Source organism: Oculina patagonica, chromosome 6 (genome assembly GCF_052425735.1).
Source record: "Oculina patagonica isolate OP01 chromosome 6, crgOcupat, whole genome shotgun sequence".
Taxonomy (NCBI): domain Eukaryota; kingdom Metazoa; phylum Cnidaria; class Anthozoa; order Scleractinia; family Oculinidae; genus Oculina; species Oculina patagonica.
This window is the reverse complement of record NC_135763.1, coordinates 2,776,199-2,792,421: the sequence shown is the minus strand read 5'-3', so window position 1 is coordinate 2,792,421 and position 16,223 is coordinate 2,776,199. Positions and strand designations below refer to the sequence as shown.

Genomic DNA, 16,223 nt, shown 5'->3' with positions numbered 1-16,223 from the left:
ATATTGTATTTTTTTTTTGTCTTCTTTTTTAATAATTAATATTGTAAAGTCTACTGAATTATCTTCAATAAAATAAAAAAATAAAAAAAAATAACGGTTATATTCTCAAGAAAAACATTTATTTTAAGAACTTTTTTAACAGTATTCAATTTTTACTCATTCTTTAAAATGCCATGTGGCAACAAACTTTTTTTTTACTTTACAGTTTTCTTACAAATCCTAAGGTTGACACTGTCATTCAAGGGGACAAGACTTTGTGACTGGTCCCCTCATGTTAACTCTCCACGGGACTTGTTGCAGGGGCTAGTATTATCCCCTTGTGTGTGCTCACCTTAATAGCAGGTATGGTATACAACTCACCTCTGCTTTCACTCAAATCAGATGCACTTTCAGAAGTTGCTATAACTATCCTGTGTCTGTTAGCCAGGAGTGTTTCAATGAATTCAAATCGATCAAATCCAAGAAGCTCAAATAAGTCATTCTGAATAGCTGCGTTATCTCTTTCAGAGCTGAGGATGTCAAAAAGTGCTGAGCAAAGATCCAGGACTGACACGCCACTACTGCTGTCACTAAAATAATGTTCACATTGGTTTCTTAGCCATGAGCCATTGATTTCATCTTTGCTATTTGCTTCACCACCTGGCATATCCTTTGAAGGAATTTGTTCTTCTTTGATTGCTGGAAAACCCATCTGATTTTCAACATTTTCATCCTCAGAATCAGAAAGCAATGCATCATCTAGCGTTATGACTTTGCTTTTAAATGGTGCAAATTTAATATCACTGCCAAACTCTTTCAAAGGTTCTTCATTTTTTTCAATGCTACGTTTGTTAATAACTGCCAAGCATTCTTCAGGCAGCAGTAAAATTATGCTCTGGATGATATGACAGGCTTTAGTTGCTGATGAAGCTGGAAATGCTCCAAAAGCACTTTTTAGCTTTGCGCTTTCACCTTTTCCAATGTGACTTGAATCCTTTAAAGTTATGAAAACAAATACTGATGCACTTTCCACAGCTTCCCCTGATGAATCTTTGCCAACTAGAAAAAAATGCATCAAACAATTACCTTATTATAGGAAATTAAGGATACATGTACATGTTACACATTCACGTGATAAATCAGTGACCAATTACTCTTTTGATAAACCCCTAAGGATGTGGATACCTTCAAAGATCTTGGTGTTACGATAACAAAAGACTTCTCATGGGGCAATCATATTGGCATAACCGTGAAAAAAGCCAATAAAGTTTTAGGCTCAATCAAATGCTCTGTTGGCACCGCTAACTCAAACATGTTTTCCATACTGTACAAATCTCTTGTACAGCCGATCTTGGAATACGTGGTACCTGTTTAGAGCCCTTATCTCGCAAGGGACATTCATGCTTTAGAGAGTGTACAGAGAAGAGCATCGAGACTTGCTCTTAATCAACAGAAAGGGAAGATGTCGTATGAAGACCGATGTCAGACAGCTGCTTAAATGGCCTACTCTATCTGACCGTAGAATATTTTTATCTTTAGTTCGAGTGTTAGATTGTTTTTGGTTTTTATCATCTGAAATTTGAATACTTTTTCGAATTCGCCACAACTAAGTATATGAGAGCTAATCATTCGTACAAACTTTTTATCAAACCTGCCAGACTCAATTGTTACAAACATTCTTTTTTTATTAAAAAACTTAAGCTATGAAACAATTTACCTAGAGACGTTGTGGAGGCTAATAGCCTCCAGCTTTTTAAATCAAAGCTTAAATTATATCTAAATTTTTAAGTAAGGAACTTTGTTTTTTATATATTTTATGTATTTTTTAGGGAGTTTTATATAGGGTTAACCTCGCAACTTCCTTTTCTTGGTGCCTTTTTTTTCTTTTCTTTTTGTTTTTACTTGTAACTTCAGTTTGCATCTTGAATAAAGAATGTATGTACCGTATTTACTCGAATAAGCGCTGCGGCGCTTATTAAATTTTTCACGCTTCAAGTGCGGCGCTTATTCGAGGGCGGCGCTTATTTGAGGGCGGTGCTTATTTAAAATTTGGACGCCACAAAGAATCTTATCTTTTACAGTTATTGAAAAGAGTGTATTTTGATGGTCAGTATTTGTCTCTTGCTGAGACAGAAGTGGCGCTAGCTGTCATGGCAAAGTTTGCAGCCTTCACAACATTTACAGAACTACGTATTGTAAGAGTGTTGAATAGAAAAACTAATGGGAGAGCGATAAAACAATCACTCACACTCACTCATAACTGCGAAACATCGCTTTTGATGCAAAGAGATGTTCACGCTTGTTTTAAAGTTGCTTTGTAGTGCCGTTTTAAGTTAAACGAAATTCTTCAAATAAGCGCCGCATCAGGACTTATTCGGGGGCGGCGCTTATTCGAGTAAATACAGTATGTATGTAAAACACAAATTTCAAACAATCACGTTAATTTTATTGATGTAAACACATTAACTATAAGCATTTTAACCAGAACTTTTCTTAAATTCCCTTTATTTTATTACGCATAAATTTTGTTCCCGTTGTTAAAATGCTTCGTTGTATTCCTATAACAAGATTTAAGCATGGAGTCACATGTAAAAACACAAAACTGAATTCTGATACCTTAATGAGGGGACATAAGGGTTTGCAGTGATAATAATAATAATAATAATAATAATAATAATAATAATAATAATAATTAAAACATATTTATACAGGATGACCATTTCAGTTATAAAAACTGCTATCAACATGGGTCCTGTGGTTTTGCAATATTTTTGGTGCGGTTTTGCTGTAATTTTTATTTTAACCTGCAGTATTGCAGTTTTACAAGTCTAAGCAGTGTGCGGTTATTACAAATTTTAGAGCGTGGTAATTAGTGAAAAAATTGTCTGCGGTGATACGACTCTGTTACACTTCCACTGGATCCTTTCACATCCGGTTGTTTTTCTTCAGTTAAACAAGCTCGAGCCGAGTGTTTTGCTTTACAGCATATCAGGCTACACAATCAGGGGTCATTATTATGCAAACTAGCCATGTGGTTTGTAATTGCAGCCAATTCCAGTTAAAACTTGATGTGATCAATCGTTTTATCAAATGAAACATCAACTTGATGACATTCCAGGCCGGATCTTCAACTTAGATCAAGTCTTATCTACCATCACTGGTCATTGGATTGAAACTGCGGTTTTGGTATTTCAGTAAAATTCGACACGGTCTGCAGCTTTGTAGCATATTTCTGTGCAGTTTTGAAGTTTTAGACCTCCCTTACACCCCCCTCCTTAATGTAGAGTTCTTCAAAATAATTATTAGGTTTTATTATTAGTGATCAAATTCTACATTAATCTAAGACAACACTGTTGAGACACAACACAAAGATCCCAGCCAGGTCTTAATTCAGAGCCAACCCGGCTACAACCTACTAACCAGCACTGGGAAGCTAGACCTCCATTAAAACATATATTTTGTGTTACAAATTAATTATCTGTCAAATTCATAGAAATTGAAGATTTAGGTCTCATAGTCATACATGATACTTATTTTTAAAACATGAATATTTTATATAACCATACCAATTTCTGCAGAAGTGTGAACAAGCTCCTTCAATAATGTCTTTACCTAAAAAAATAAAACATCAAAAAATAAAGGTTGACCCCCTGGGAGCTCCTGGGTCGTCTTTAAGGTCAAGCAGAAGCCTGTTAAAACCCTGAGGTGTGGGACAAGAATACCTACATTAATTTGTACAGTTATTACTGACAAATTTGTCCATTTTTTTTGCTTTGGTACGGCTTTTGATCTGCTTCACCTTTGCTGTCCCATGTTTTACACATAACAGCATCCAACAGCATATTTTCATATAATTGAAAAACAATTTTTGGTGTTCAAGACGAAAACCACCACTCTCTTTTTGTTAGCCACTCCATTTGAAATCCAAACCCCCCTCCCCCAGTAGACAAGATAAGTCAAAATTCGGCAAGATTTCCACACAGCCCCATACATTAATTATGCATACAATTTTCTGACTGACTCGTTCTTTTCATGATATCTGTCTGTGTGTAGTAATAGTATGAAATAGTTGCATATATAATTAATGTATGGGGCTGTGTGGAAATCTCTCCCAAAATTTCCCCCACCGGCCCTCTAAGAAAAAAGGTCAAAGTGCCAATATGCCCCCCTCAGAATTAACACACTAACAAAAAAAGCCAACTTTATTTCCTAACCCCTTCAGAAATATTTGCAAGATCGTGCCAACGGAGCAGCCCCCCTCTGAAATTACTTTCCCCTTCAGAAAATCTCGTCTGCAAGGGGGGGGGGGGGGGGGATAGATGGGAGGTGGAATGGCCCTTTATTAGTTGTTCCTGGGTTATTAAGTTCATCTTTTCCCTTCAGGCATAGATGTATACATCGTAGATATCCCCTTCCTACCTCTTGAGTAGCATTTTTGTCGAAGCTCGTCGCGTCTAAAATCAAACCTTTTAATTCAAGCCACGACAAAGTCTTCTCAAGTTGCTTCTTTGATCTCAGTTGTCGCTTTCTCTTCAAGTCATCGCCATTTTCTGGCGGCCGTGCGTATGGAGACGAGAGGCCTGAGAAAGCTCGCAAAGAGCCTGTTAACCTTGGAAGTTCTATTGGCGGCATGTTGTCAATATATATTTCAGGAGAAATTCACCAAAAACTATAAGACTTTCCTGTTTGTCCGCCATGTTTTCTCCTTTTGAGCCCGCGGTCTTGGCGCTAGCGGTAACATAATCCATGGATAAGTACGTTGTGTAAACGCCACCATTATTAAACGTTGGAGGGATGAAAGAAGAAAGTGGATGAATGTTGGTCAAATATGTGAGTATTTTATCGAGAATTATGAGCGATATACTTTTGAAAATTACTTCATTGATAAGTGTGGAAAATTAAGCTTCAATTACGGATGCAATGTTTGGTACTGTTGTTATTTTTCGCGCATAAACCACAGGGGCAGAGGAGCCAAATTCGACCTTTGTCACCAAATCAGCTGAGTATGAAAAACATCGGTCAATTTGCATTCTCCTCACCTTAGTATCAGTTTTGAGACTGAAGGAAATGACTGCATGAACTTGCTGATCTTTTAGCTTTCCCAGCAGATGTAGCCAAAACAGGTTACTTTACTACTGGATTAGGATGTAATAAAGCTTAGTAATACGTTCTGTAAGCTTATTTAATTTCTTAAAATTTTAAATTTCGATCCATCCTTTGCAATTGATGAGTGATTAACTCACCTTGAACGATTTATTTGACTGGGACTAGCATCCCATCCACGGAGGAGCAGAAATACCCCTAGTCCCTAATGTTACAGAAACCAAGCTCTGGCCTGATAGACCACATAGACCAGAACACAGACTTTTATTTATACTCTGACCATGGGGTGCACGTGGAAAGAGGAACTCTGATAGTATTAGGTGTCTTACCTTTAGAAGAACACTGGAACACAGTGACCCTAGCAGGACTTACATCCAGACCACTCATAGTCCCATACACCAACCATCAGGTCACTACACTTCACACAATATAAAAGATTAGGAAACAATTTTATTTATTTATTTATTTTGTATCTTAAGGTCTGAACCCACAGGAAAGGAAACTCAAGAAGTACATGGTAGAGATGGAACTCCTGATAGTGAACCTGATCAGAATACGACATCTTTTATGCGCAACACGATGGTGAGTAGCACAATGGTCAGTGGAGAAGCATCTGAAACTGATGACGAGGATGATGATGTTGATGATAACAAGAAAGGGACCGAAAAAGGTGATGAAGATTCGGAGACAGAGAGTAAACTTTTAAAAGAAGAACAAGAGCCTGACAGTGAAATGCAGGAATTTGAGATGGAAACTAGTGCAGGAGTTAAAGGCAAAAGGCAGAAGATTGTTTACAAGTTTGATTCGTAAGTGTTCAACTGATGTAGTTCACTGTAAACAATATTAGGTTTACATGATAATTAATGTAACTACAGTAAGAAAAGTATAAGCAATGTAGAAAAGAATTTTAAATAGTTTGAATACTGAGCAGAAGGTTGTGTGAAATGGCTGGGTATTGAATAAAATAAAATTTGAAAAAATGGGAGAAAACTGACAGAACATAATAAAACCCTTCTGAGTACATATTGAATTGGTTAACAACATATAGTCTTTCTGGTCAGGGAGGCCAGATCTAGGGGAGGGGCTCACCCCCTCCCCCCCCCCCTTCTGCCTATTCACCCTTCCCACCCACTTTCACTCTGGGCCCTCTTATTTTAGTAAGGCAAGGACCATCTTCACCTTGGTATTATCAATCAATCAATCAATTCTATTGATCAGCCAGGGACTATTAAGATGAGATAAGATTGAGATGTTGGCACTCATTATGGTGCACATTTGCCCTTTAAAATGTTATTTACTAAAAAGTGTGCATTTTAATAATGTTATTTACTGTTACATTACTGCATATTGTATTTTGCTGTTATCATGTTGATTCAATTAATCTATTGCAAATTTTTTGTTGTTTTTCTTTCTTTCTTTTACACATGAAACTATGGATACCTCGTACATTCGCATGAAAAGTCCCTTCCACCGGAAACTGAGTAAGTATACTAGATAACTAGCTCAGATATTGAGAGCTGTAAAATAACCTTCTGTGTGGAGGAAAGCCTCAAGTCTGCCAAGGATGTTTGTTGAGTCCCCTTAGCCCACCATCATTTCACCTTTGACTATTGTATGTCTAGCATCCTTTGTAACCTGCGTAACTGGTGGGCGATTCCTCCCCAATTCCCTTGCTGCTTTGCAGCTCATCTCTTCTGTCAGTTCGCTGTAAACAAAGCACTCGCACTCGGTTACGCTGGCTACATTCTTTGTTTCTCTTTTTTCTCCAGCTCTGTAATATTTGAACATTAGAATCACAGAATCATATCACGAGAAAGATTTCACACAGATCTACAGTTTATGTAAAGACTACGGCCCAGCATAATTAACAGTTTAACTTTAAGGCTATATATCTCTTCCATATCCTTTTATTTTTCATTCATAGGAGAAAGAAATCTGGAGCTGCGAAGTGACCTTGTCGAGGGCTTAACTAAATGTTACAAGTCAGCTAGTGACAAACTTGAAAGCTCCACATTTCATCTCAGCCGAGCTCAAACTGCAGCACAGGTATGTTCGATTGAATCAGGAGCTCCTTTTGGTTTAATATGCTGGACTTCTAGTCTACAATGTATCTTTATTCTTAAGTAATTGCATGAAAAGACAAAAGACCTGTGGGGGACTTCCAAAAATGTTGGTGGGGCTGTGTATGATGCTTCTTAGAACTACTGTAGACCAAAATATACGATTTCCCCTTCCAAGGAACTGTTTCAGTTTGTGTAAAACATTTAAGAAGGGCTTCAATTCCTGATGTCAATTTAATCACAAATCTCAAGAGATGAATAACAACAATGATAACAATATCTTTTTTTATTCTATAAAAAAACTATACTCAATTTCAGACCAAAATGGTCAAAATCCATACCCTGCCAGGTGCAGTTCCAAAAAATTCAGGAAGAGGCCCCCTCCCAACAAATTATCTAAAATTCAGCATTCTGGGGTCATTTGTGAGCAAAAGTTTACTCTTCAAAAGAAAAAGGGTTGCCCCCAGCCCCCTCCCCAAATCTGCCCCTGCCTATTTCAGACCAAAAAGGCCCAAAAACTGTACCTTTTGCACATAGCAATCTAAGGGAGTACCAAGGAAGCAAGGGTCCCCCTTAGGGCACTGACCACACCTCACAACAAAGGCATATTCCCGGGGGGGGGGGGGGACTCCTTTATGACATGGACGGGGATGCTTGTCGGAAATTTTAAAAAGAACCCCTTGAAGAGACCAATCTGGGTGTGGCTCAACCTTTTGTTGACCCCTAAAAGATATCAACAAACTAAGAATAGAATTTATATTTGTATATTTCTTCGTGTGTAGCCCTAAACGAGACCATTATGGCTAAAAATATTGGCCTTTTGCCCAGAACACCCTAAGCGAGACCAAAAATCCGAAATTTACACCCCTAAGCAAGACGACGAGCATCCCCGTCACTATCATGTGCGAGTCACCCCCCCCCCCCCCCGGGGCATATTGTACCGCACTTGAAAATCCTTCGTACAAACAATAAAGCAAATAGGGTCCCTGGGTTTTACAGTTGCATTTTAGGGTGTACTCTCCTAGTGCCTTTAACCATCCAGGAGTGTGTGTTGGGTGCTTGAGAATTTTTGGGGCAATCTCCATCTGGCTGCTCTCTTTGGATTGAACAGATCTTACTAACCTTTATATCTCCTTGTTGTTGATCTTTTTGTAGGGAATTACATTGTACATTTTAAGTTAACGGTTTGCCAAATTGAAGTAAGGGTGTTATCAATGTTTGAGTGACATTTTTAACGATAATTTTTTTAATTCCCATTTTTTGTCTGCAGGATGTCTCTCACAATACACGAATGATGCTGGAAGATCTTACCACTACGTCAACATTACTGGAGAGCATTCTAGGAGCAGAAAAACTGATACCTCTAAACATCAGTGTTAAATATCCAGTAGATTCAGCATCATAAAATAATGAACATTGCAGTTTCCTAGTCTTTACAGTCTAAATTAATTAAAATAATTCTCTTCAGTGTAATGTACATGTAGACTCCTTTTCAGTCGAGGATCTCGGCTGCTAGTCTCCATAACAACTATTATTCAGGTCGTCATACTATGTTTCTCTGTGGAGAGGAGCGTTGTGTTACGTGACTGAGAAGAGCATTGCGTGACCAAGATGATCGTTGTGTGACTCAAATAATGGCTGCATAAAGGCATTAATCAATTACAAGAGCATCGAAATTTAAATAAACACCAGTACGTTCAATAAAAGCGAGTCTTTCATATTTTTATAGTTACAAACTCATACTAGTCTTTTACCTCATTGACACCAAAACGTTTAACGTTTAACAGTTGTTTAACTAAACAAGGGTTAAAATTTGCCAGTTCACACTGCGCGCGTTCTCAAACTAAGCACGTTTTAAACCTGTTTAGTTAAACTAGACTATTGCTTGCCTCTGTTATAGATTAAAAACTAATTCAATTGTTTATGACTATCGGAATGCAATTTAAGAGCCTGCCAATGGCATAAAGCAGGCCAGAGAGAACATGGCCACTCAGTTTAGGAAATAGACATGCCTGTACTTGTCAAAGAATTTAGAAAGTACAATTGCTTGAATACCTCGGCGTTGATGAACGTTATAAAAAACAAAAAACAAAGGAAAGTTAGAAAAAAACGGTTTTGTGATTTGTTTAAATCTTGCACAGTTTTGACCTTGATTATTCTTATTCTTTTTAATTTTGTGTTTTTTTTTTCTTTTTGGTAAGTCCCCTCGCCATTTTTTTCACTCGCCTGTCTTGGCACTAATTCTGTTTTTTGCGCAGCTCCCCAACAAGGTAACCAAACGCCTGGCACCACAGGTAGCCCAAGCACGATATATAAGTACAAATGTAGCTCTTATGATGACCTTTGCATTGTTACGTAATTCGAACGATTTGCGTATTTATAAGGATTTGTATGGGAAATAAAGCCGAAAAGAACGAAAAAAAAAAAACCGTCGAATTACAATAAAAACTGCAAACCTTAACTCCTTTGTTGCTCGATCCCTTTGTGTGCTGTGTGGTTTTTTTAGCCGATTTAGTGCAGTTTTAGTTCCAACGGTTGCTCTCTCTATATTGTCATTGACATTTGTCATTGATCGAGAGAGCAACAGTTGGAACCTGTTGCGCTACCTGTGCTGGAACAGGCTACCTTTTTGGTATCTTTCGCCCTTAGTCAGCTATTATTGTATGGATGACCTCAAATTGAAGGTGATTAATTTTTTTTTTACATCGCAAAAAAGGGACTCGATATATATCGTGATAAATGATTTTTAACCCAGAAGAGTATATCTCATTTATCCCGCCCTACTTTCTCTCACGCGTCCTGCTACTTTACGCTACAACCTCCAACAGCTTCCAACATTGTTGAAGCGGTGGGGTGGGGTGGGGGACCCATCTCAAGTGTCTCAGATACTTATGGTTTTGTCTGAAATTGTAGAATACGTACAAACGACCCATTCAGTATCCGGATACTCCATTGGTATTCGATTTCTGTTTGGGGGAATCTCTGTTTACAATATTTGCTTCATAGCAAAAGCGCTCCAGTTTCTGATCGATTATTAAAGGAGCTAGGTCACGTGGTGTGGTTATTTAAATTGCAATTATTTCTGTCAAAATTCTATTGTTCTTCACTATAACTGATAAGAAACGTCTGAAGTCAATTTGTATGTAACATAAAGCATTCTCTACGCAGTTGTATGCCAATGAGGCAAAATAGACAGTGACGTCAGCAAAGATCAGTCTATATATTGTCTAAGGCTGGTCACACACTGAGGGTCATATGATCGATGTCTGTGGCAAAACGCTGCGTAGTTGACTCAGTGATTCAGATTTTCTGCAGTACTTGATTTAAGGATTGCATTCACGCTTTACCGAGACCCAGATACTCAGAGCCTGAAGTGTAGCAGCAAAAACTGTAAGTCAGCCAGGTGTCTCTCTTGTCCAAAGATAGCCTATAAGGGGCCCCATTTCGCTAATATATCTTGATAAAACGAGACTCTCAAAATTTAATGTGTATGGAATCTTGCCCAGATTCATCAGCCGAAACTTACACTAATTCTATCGTCAATCATGTTGATGAAACACGCATTCTCGGATACTTGTGCTGCTACTCTAGATACCGTCCCACTGCCTGAATCCTGCTTCGATGAATCCTTCTACTCGATCTCCTATGCAGACATTCTTTGGGCTCGTCACGCGTGACGAGAGAAAAGAGTTCGATCTCGTTCCAAAAATCTTGAGATTTAGCATGCATGGAGTTGCTAAAAACACTGTACGGTCTCTTCGACATTAGACAAACAACAATGCTAAGTGTTCAAAATCGTCACCGTGACGATTTTTATTTGTTAGCTAATTATTTTCAGGCTGCCACCTTAAGGCGGGAGTAAATGTGAATTTGGGGTAGAAGAAAGATAATTATTTTTGGAACGCCACCAGACAGTTGACCCCCACGCAAGAGCACCCCAGGTTGTCAGGGGACTGTTTTGGTGCAAATTTTCAGCTCCATTTCCTCCAAAACATCCCCAATATATGCCAGTAAACCCATGTTAAGTGGCACAAAAAGGCATTCACATGTTTAATCCCGCCTTCCCGGGACAAATACAGTGAAACCTCCGGCGATGTAACGAAATACTAAGGGACTTGGAAATTGTGCTCGTTCAATAGGAATTATAACAAGGGTTCATTTCACTAGGGATCTGTTAGCTTGAGATCTGAACTTGTGCCTAGCTAAAAAAATCGATCGTTATTCCCGGGGATTTCGTTTGGAAGGACCCTGTTATATCCGAGTTCCACTACAGTTGCGCCAGCGATCCATTTGCTCCTTCGAAGCTACTGTCAGTAAGCTTTTTACTTTGTCAAGTTAATTGTGGTACATGTATGGATATCTCCTGTCTTACTTAGAACCCAAGATGCTGTCTTTCAAGGACCGTGCAAACTGGACCCCAGCTCAGGCCAGGAGTCAGTTTCGACAAAACTTCTTTCCATTAGTCCAGACCGGCGGTATCTCAGCAGCTTTCACCCAAGTCAGCGTTCATATTATTCCTTCGGCAGCGGCAGAACATTTCGCTAAATTTTGCCAAATGAACAACACGCCGTGCCCCATTGTGCATCAAAGCAAACGAGGAGAAGTGTCCGCGTCACCTATAGCTGCTGATTCAGACATCCGGTAATTATTGGGGAGAGGATAGAGCGGTTTTCAACTGAGTGTCGTAATAAACCAAACCCAAAGCAACTACAACGGCAAATCAAAACAAACGCAAACAACGTAATGAACGGTTTGCAGTGCGCGGGAAAGCACGTATGACCAAATCACGATATTGGCTGACGTGTGGGCCGTCATTTTTCATCTGATTGGTTGACCGCACAGAACGCAGTTAAGCCAAAGCAACTGAAAGCAATTTCGATTATTACCTTCGACATTCAATTGAAAAGCGTTCTAATAACTAACAACACACTATTTGTGTCAGTAGAGTAAACCGCGGCATTTTGCAAGTTCGGCCGGCGGTTTTCAGTTTCCCCCATTTTGCAATGAGGTTTTAAAAGGGGGTACGGCCATATCAGCTCTCTAAGTACCGATGTAACCAAACCATGACAGCATTTTCAATAGGATTCGGAAAAGACCCGAGAAACAGTTTTATAGTGCTTTAAAAAAGACAGAGACGAAACTGTATCGGGGGTTGGGGTGGGTGGGTTGAGTGCCACCCCCCTCTCGTCTCATCGTCCCTTCCCCTGAATCTTGGAACTGCTACTGTTCACTTGGAAAAGAAAACTTGAAAAGGCTTGTTTTTTGTTCAGTTTCACTTAACTTTGGTTCAATTTTAACTTCTTAGGACAGATCAGACAGCATACGGGATATTCGAGACCGGAGTCTTCACAAAAACCGTCACAGATGTACTGGATATTCCGTTTGATGACTTTGTTTCATTCTATCTCGGCTGCAGCCACTCGTTTGAGCTTGCGTTATCGAGCGCTGACCTTCCAGTTCGACATCAACAGGTCGACCGTTCTGTACCGAGCTACAAGACCAAGATTCCTTGCATCCCGTCGGGCCCCTTTTCAGGTAATGTCGTCGCATCAATGCGTCCAATGCCCCGGAATCTGGTTCAGAGGGCCGCAGAAGTGACCGCTGTTTTGGACCAAGTGCACGGAGCCCCTGTACATATTGGTCATCCTTGTTGGATTGGTGTTAAAGATCTCCTACACCCTGAATACGATGACGAACCAAACATAAAGGAAGGAGACGTATGCTTGTTCTGGGGCTGTGGAACAACTGCTATGGAGGCGTTAACCAGTGCAAGTATGTCACGCTGAAGCGTTTAATTTTCTTATGAGGAACAGAGGAGGAGGCCAGTGATGGACTCCTGCCAACATAAAGCCAAAATCAAAGTAATAACTGATCTGACTAACGTAAACTAGAAATATGTGACTCGCTGGAACTTACGACTGTGATAGGAGTGGGGTGCAAAATTGGCACATAAAATGCTCCGAAAAAACGGTCGGTCGTTCGGTCGCTCGGTTGGTTGGTTGGCCGGTTGCAATTGGTTTGCTGGTTTGGTTGACTGCTAGTGGCTGACTGACTGACTGACTGACTGATTGGTTGATTCACTGATTGATTGATGGATTAATTGATGGATTGATTGATTTATTTTATTTCCTTTCTATTGTAATAACATAAGCGCTTTATAAATTTGAATTATTTCGTTTGTTTTCTATTTTGTTTTTCAGAACTTCCACTGATGATAAGCTTGAGTCCAAATGCGAACTGTTGTAATTTCATTACTGATCTAAGCAACGAGGCTTTTAACAAGATGCACGCCCCAAAGACTGGAACGTTACAAACTCGCGCTGTGTTCATATGCGAACAACCTGTCTTGGGTTCGTTGATTTCAGACAAGGCACTGGAACTTATTCAGCAACTGGAAAAACTCGATAAACGCGGTTCACGAAAACCAGTTATTGGCGAGTTCAATGGTAAACCGGACGAACCAGCTGACTCTCTTGTCAAAGCAGCTTTGAGACTCAGCCACTCTTCTTCGGTTGCCATAGTAACATTGAACGATGTTTCCACCAAGGAAGGCTTCAGTGTGCTGTCAATCATCAAGTCTCTCATGGCAACTGAAAAGAAAGACGTCGTTTTGCTCGTCCCAGAGGAAAAGCTCACAGAATGGACAAATACTATCAGCAGTTGTGTTGATTTGAAGCTGTTCAAGAAGCCAGTTCGCATCAGTAAAATTGAAGCACGGGATGGTAGCTCAAAGAATGATATCATAAAGAACGCGCGTAGCTTGCTGTCAACCATGGAAGGCTTCAAACTTGAAGGTGATAAGCCTCGCAAATTCACTGCACTGATTGGGTGTGATAAAGAAGGTATGAAGTGACGAGGGTCACATTTTAACTATTCCTGTTTCTAACATTAGCGGAGAAGCTGTCCTTAGTTACAACAATAATTTGTCGAGTACTTCAATTCACTTTAGCTAAGCCGTCTTCTTGATAACCGGTACAAATGCAGTAATTGTACTCAAATTGGACTTCAGCTGTTCAGATACTAGGGCTACTTTCTTTTTATTCTAATACATCAAGACATCGACCTGACATCCTACGTAAGTTAACGTTATATTATTAAAGCCCGCAACAAAATTCAGCGTTTTCTCATCCCATTGGCCATGCAAAACTGACTGAAAAATGGTTTAAATTAAAAAATAAAAATACAGTCAGTGATTCCATAAGATAGTTATAAAACGTCACTTTCGCCTAATAAGAGCGCGCTTTTACGCATTTGACGTGATAAACTTTTAAGATTGCTAATGCATTTACTGACATTCGTCATTCCTGATTCCAAATCTATGCGGAATTTGTTCCAGGGGGTTTGTGGGTCGAGAACGCAGCAGTTGACGTTGACATTGACGTGAATCACTTGACTAAAGCGTCTGAATGCACTTGGCCTGGTGATGTCATCGCAGGAGCCCTGTACACACTGAATTGTTGTCCAATCCACTCTCGTTACATCCGGAGGGGATTGGGGCAGCACAAGCCTTTGGCGCAAAAAGAGTTCCTGATGACGTCTAAAGAGGTAAGAACATGTTCCATGTTCGCTGTTTTTGAGCAAGCTAAGTTTCGGAACAGATAAACTTACCAATCTAACAAACCCACTGGCATGGATTTCAGTAGCAGTTTATTTAGCACCTGTTACATACTCCCAGATTGTGTCTCATGTGGCAACGGACGGACGAACGAATCCTGTAGTGGTTTCTCTTGTTCGCTGTACGTTTACTCTGGCCTTCCCTTAATTATGCAGAATCTGACTTCTTCCCCACTTTCTTTCTCTCTCTATCAGCCTCTGCTTCTCCTCTTTATATAGAACTGTCCCTTTTTTGCTTGGAATCGCCTTATATACAGCCCAACTCTGTTCCCCTCCCCTTAATACCAACTACCCTTTTTTTCGAAATACCGAAACTCCCCTAAAATTTCGCTTGTGTTCATTTTGTCCTCATCTCTCCCCGACTTTCCATTTTGCCCCTAACTGGCTATCAGACTATAAGGTTAGGCGCTGTTTCAAGGGTCTTCTCTCTGCTTCATTGTCTCCATTAAATTGGATTCCTGCTCTCAAACAGATTTTCAAAAGGCTTGGTACTTTACTTAACGTTACTTTTCTTTGTTTTGATAGCTTACGACACTGATGTCCAAATTTGAAGTCAGCTTTAGCACTGAAGATGTGGAAGATCTTATCAAGAAGACCAACATGTCTGCGTCAAACGCATTGAAGTGTCTCAGTGTGGAGGCTTAAGTTTAGCCGGTGGATAGAGTTAAAAAACTATGACCTTAGGGCATAATGAAGTTTTTCTCTTTTGTACGCGATGCGTGCCTACAACTTACTCATTTCAACACAGATTATTTTGGCTCGTCACGCAATCTTCCCTCCTTGGTAAAGGAGGAAGATTGCGTGACGATTCAGTTTTTCCGCTCGAAAAATTTTTAGAAAGGGAGGATACATGACATTTTTAATCATTTTACCTAAGCAAGTTTTTTTGCATCAAGTGGAGAGTAAAGGATATCTCGCTTTGATGAAATTTTTAAATGCTTAAAATTAATCTTGCTTAATACTAGTTAGTGGGCTAAGCAGGGCTAAGCATTAAAAAAATTATAATTTCATCGTATAAATATGCACATGCGTGAGACATAGACACATATTGTGGGTTTGTGGCATGCGTTTGTGTGTGGTGGGTACTCTGTTCAACCAATAAATATTATTAAATGAATTGAAGTTTGTTTGCTTGTGCGTTTGTTTATATTTCTCGTGGGAGAGATGAGATATCTGAGCGGACTGTTCCTCTGTGTTCCTGTGCCCCTACTCACGGATGCAGCCGGAAGCTGAACGTAAAATGTTCATAGCCTAACACCCAAAGTGCTCGTGTCCGGTTCTCCTGCGATTCTTTTAAATAATGGTTCTTCTAGGTGCTTTATTTCACGAAGCTCGACAATCCTTGTTGAGATATTTATACGTTTCCGCTTTGCTAGCTCAGGTTGATGGGTTAATCGGCCGTGAGACCGGAAATATGCGAAAACGTGCACTGGCATGCCTTAATAGTGGCGTAAACAAATGCTTTAG

The 16,223-nt window shown here is 39.6% G+C and overlaps 3 protein-coding genes across 3 annotated transcripts in view; 2 read left to right on the top strand and 1 right to left on the bottom strand.

Moving 5' to 3' along the window:
• Positions 1–4,737, bottom strand: part of LOC144656596 (activating signal cointegrator 1 complex subunit 3-like) — a 36,417-nt gene extending 31,680 nt beyond the window's left edge. The window contains exons 1-3 of the mRNA XM_078516815.1: positions 4,399–4,737; positions 3,546–3,591; positions 361–1,038 (exon numbers count right to left, since the gene is read on the bottom strand). Of these exons, the coding sequence (XP_078372941.1) occupies positions 361–1,038; positions 3,546–3,591; positions 4,399–4,611 (937 nt within the window). The 5' untranslated portion in view covers positions 4,612–4,737. The remainder of the gene's footprint in view (positions 1–360; positions 1,039–3,545; positions 3,592–4,398) is intronic.
• Positions 4,693–8,878, top strand: LOC144656610 (uncharacterized). The gene is made up of 5 exons (XM_078516857.1): positions 4,693–4,809; positions 5,562–5,888; positions 6,544–6,563; positions 7,007–7,128; positions 8,413–8,878. Coding segments are annotated over exons 1-5 (606 nt in total). The 5' UTR covers positions 4,693–4,807; the 3' UTR covers positions 8,548–8,878.
• A 1,523-nt stretch (positions 8,879–10,401) lies between these two features.
• Positions 10,402–15,873, top strand: LOC144656891 (uncharacterized). Its single transcript, XM_078517139.1, has 6 exons — positions 10,402–10,532; positions 11,519–11,783; positions 12,448–12,914; positions 13,343–13,984; positions 14,479–14,687; positions 15,282–15,873. The coding sequence occupies exons 2-6, from the start codon at positions 11,527–11,529 to the stop codon at positions 15,399–15,401; spliced, it is 1,695 nt and encodes a 564-aa protein (XP_078373265.1). The 5' UTR covers positions 10,402–10,532; positions 11,519–11,526; the 3' UTR covers positions 15,402–15,873.
• The last annotated feature ends 350 nt before the right edge of the window (positions 15,874–16,223 follow it).

Coding starts and splice junctions, on each gene's coding strand:
- LOC144656610 (XM_078516857.1), top strand. Junction 5,889..6,543: donor ATTGTTTACAAGTTTGATTC/GTAAGTGTTCAA, acceptor TCGCATGAAAAG/TCCCTTCCACCGGAAACTGA. Junction 7,129..8,412: donor GAGCTCAAACTGCAGCACAG/GTATGTTCGATT, acceptor TTTTGTCTGCAG/GATGTCTCTCACAATACACG.
- LOC144656891 (XM_078517139.1), top strand. CDS start 11,527: ATGCTGTCTTTCAAGGACCGTGCAAACTGGACCCCAGCTCAGGCCAGG. Junction 13,985..14,478: donor GATTGGGTGTGATAAAGAAG/GTATGAAGTGAC, acceptor AATTTGTTCCAG/GGGGTTTGTGGGTCGAGAAC. Junction 14,688..15,281: donor TCCTGATGACGTCTAAAGAG/GTAAGAACATGT, acceptor TTGTTTTGATAG/CTTACGACACTGATGTCCAA.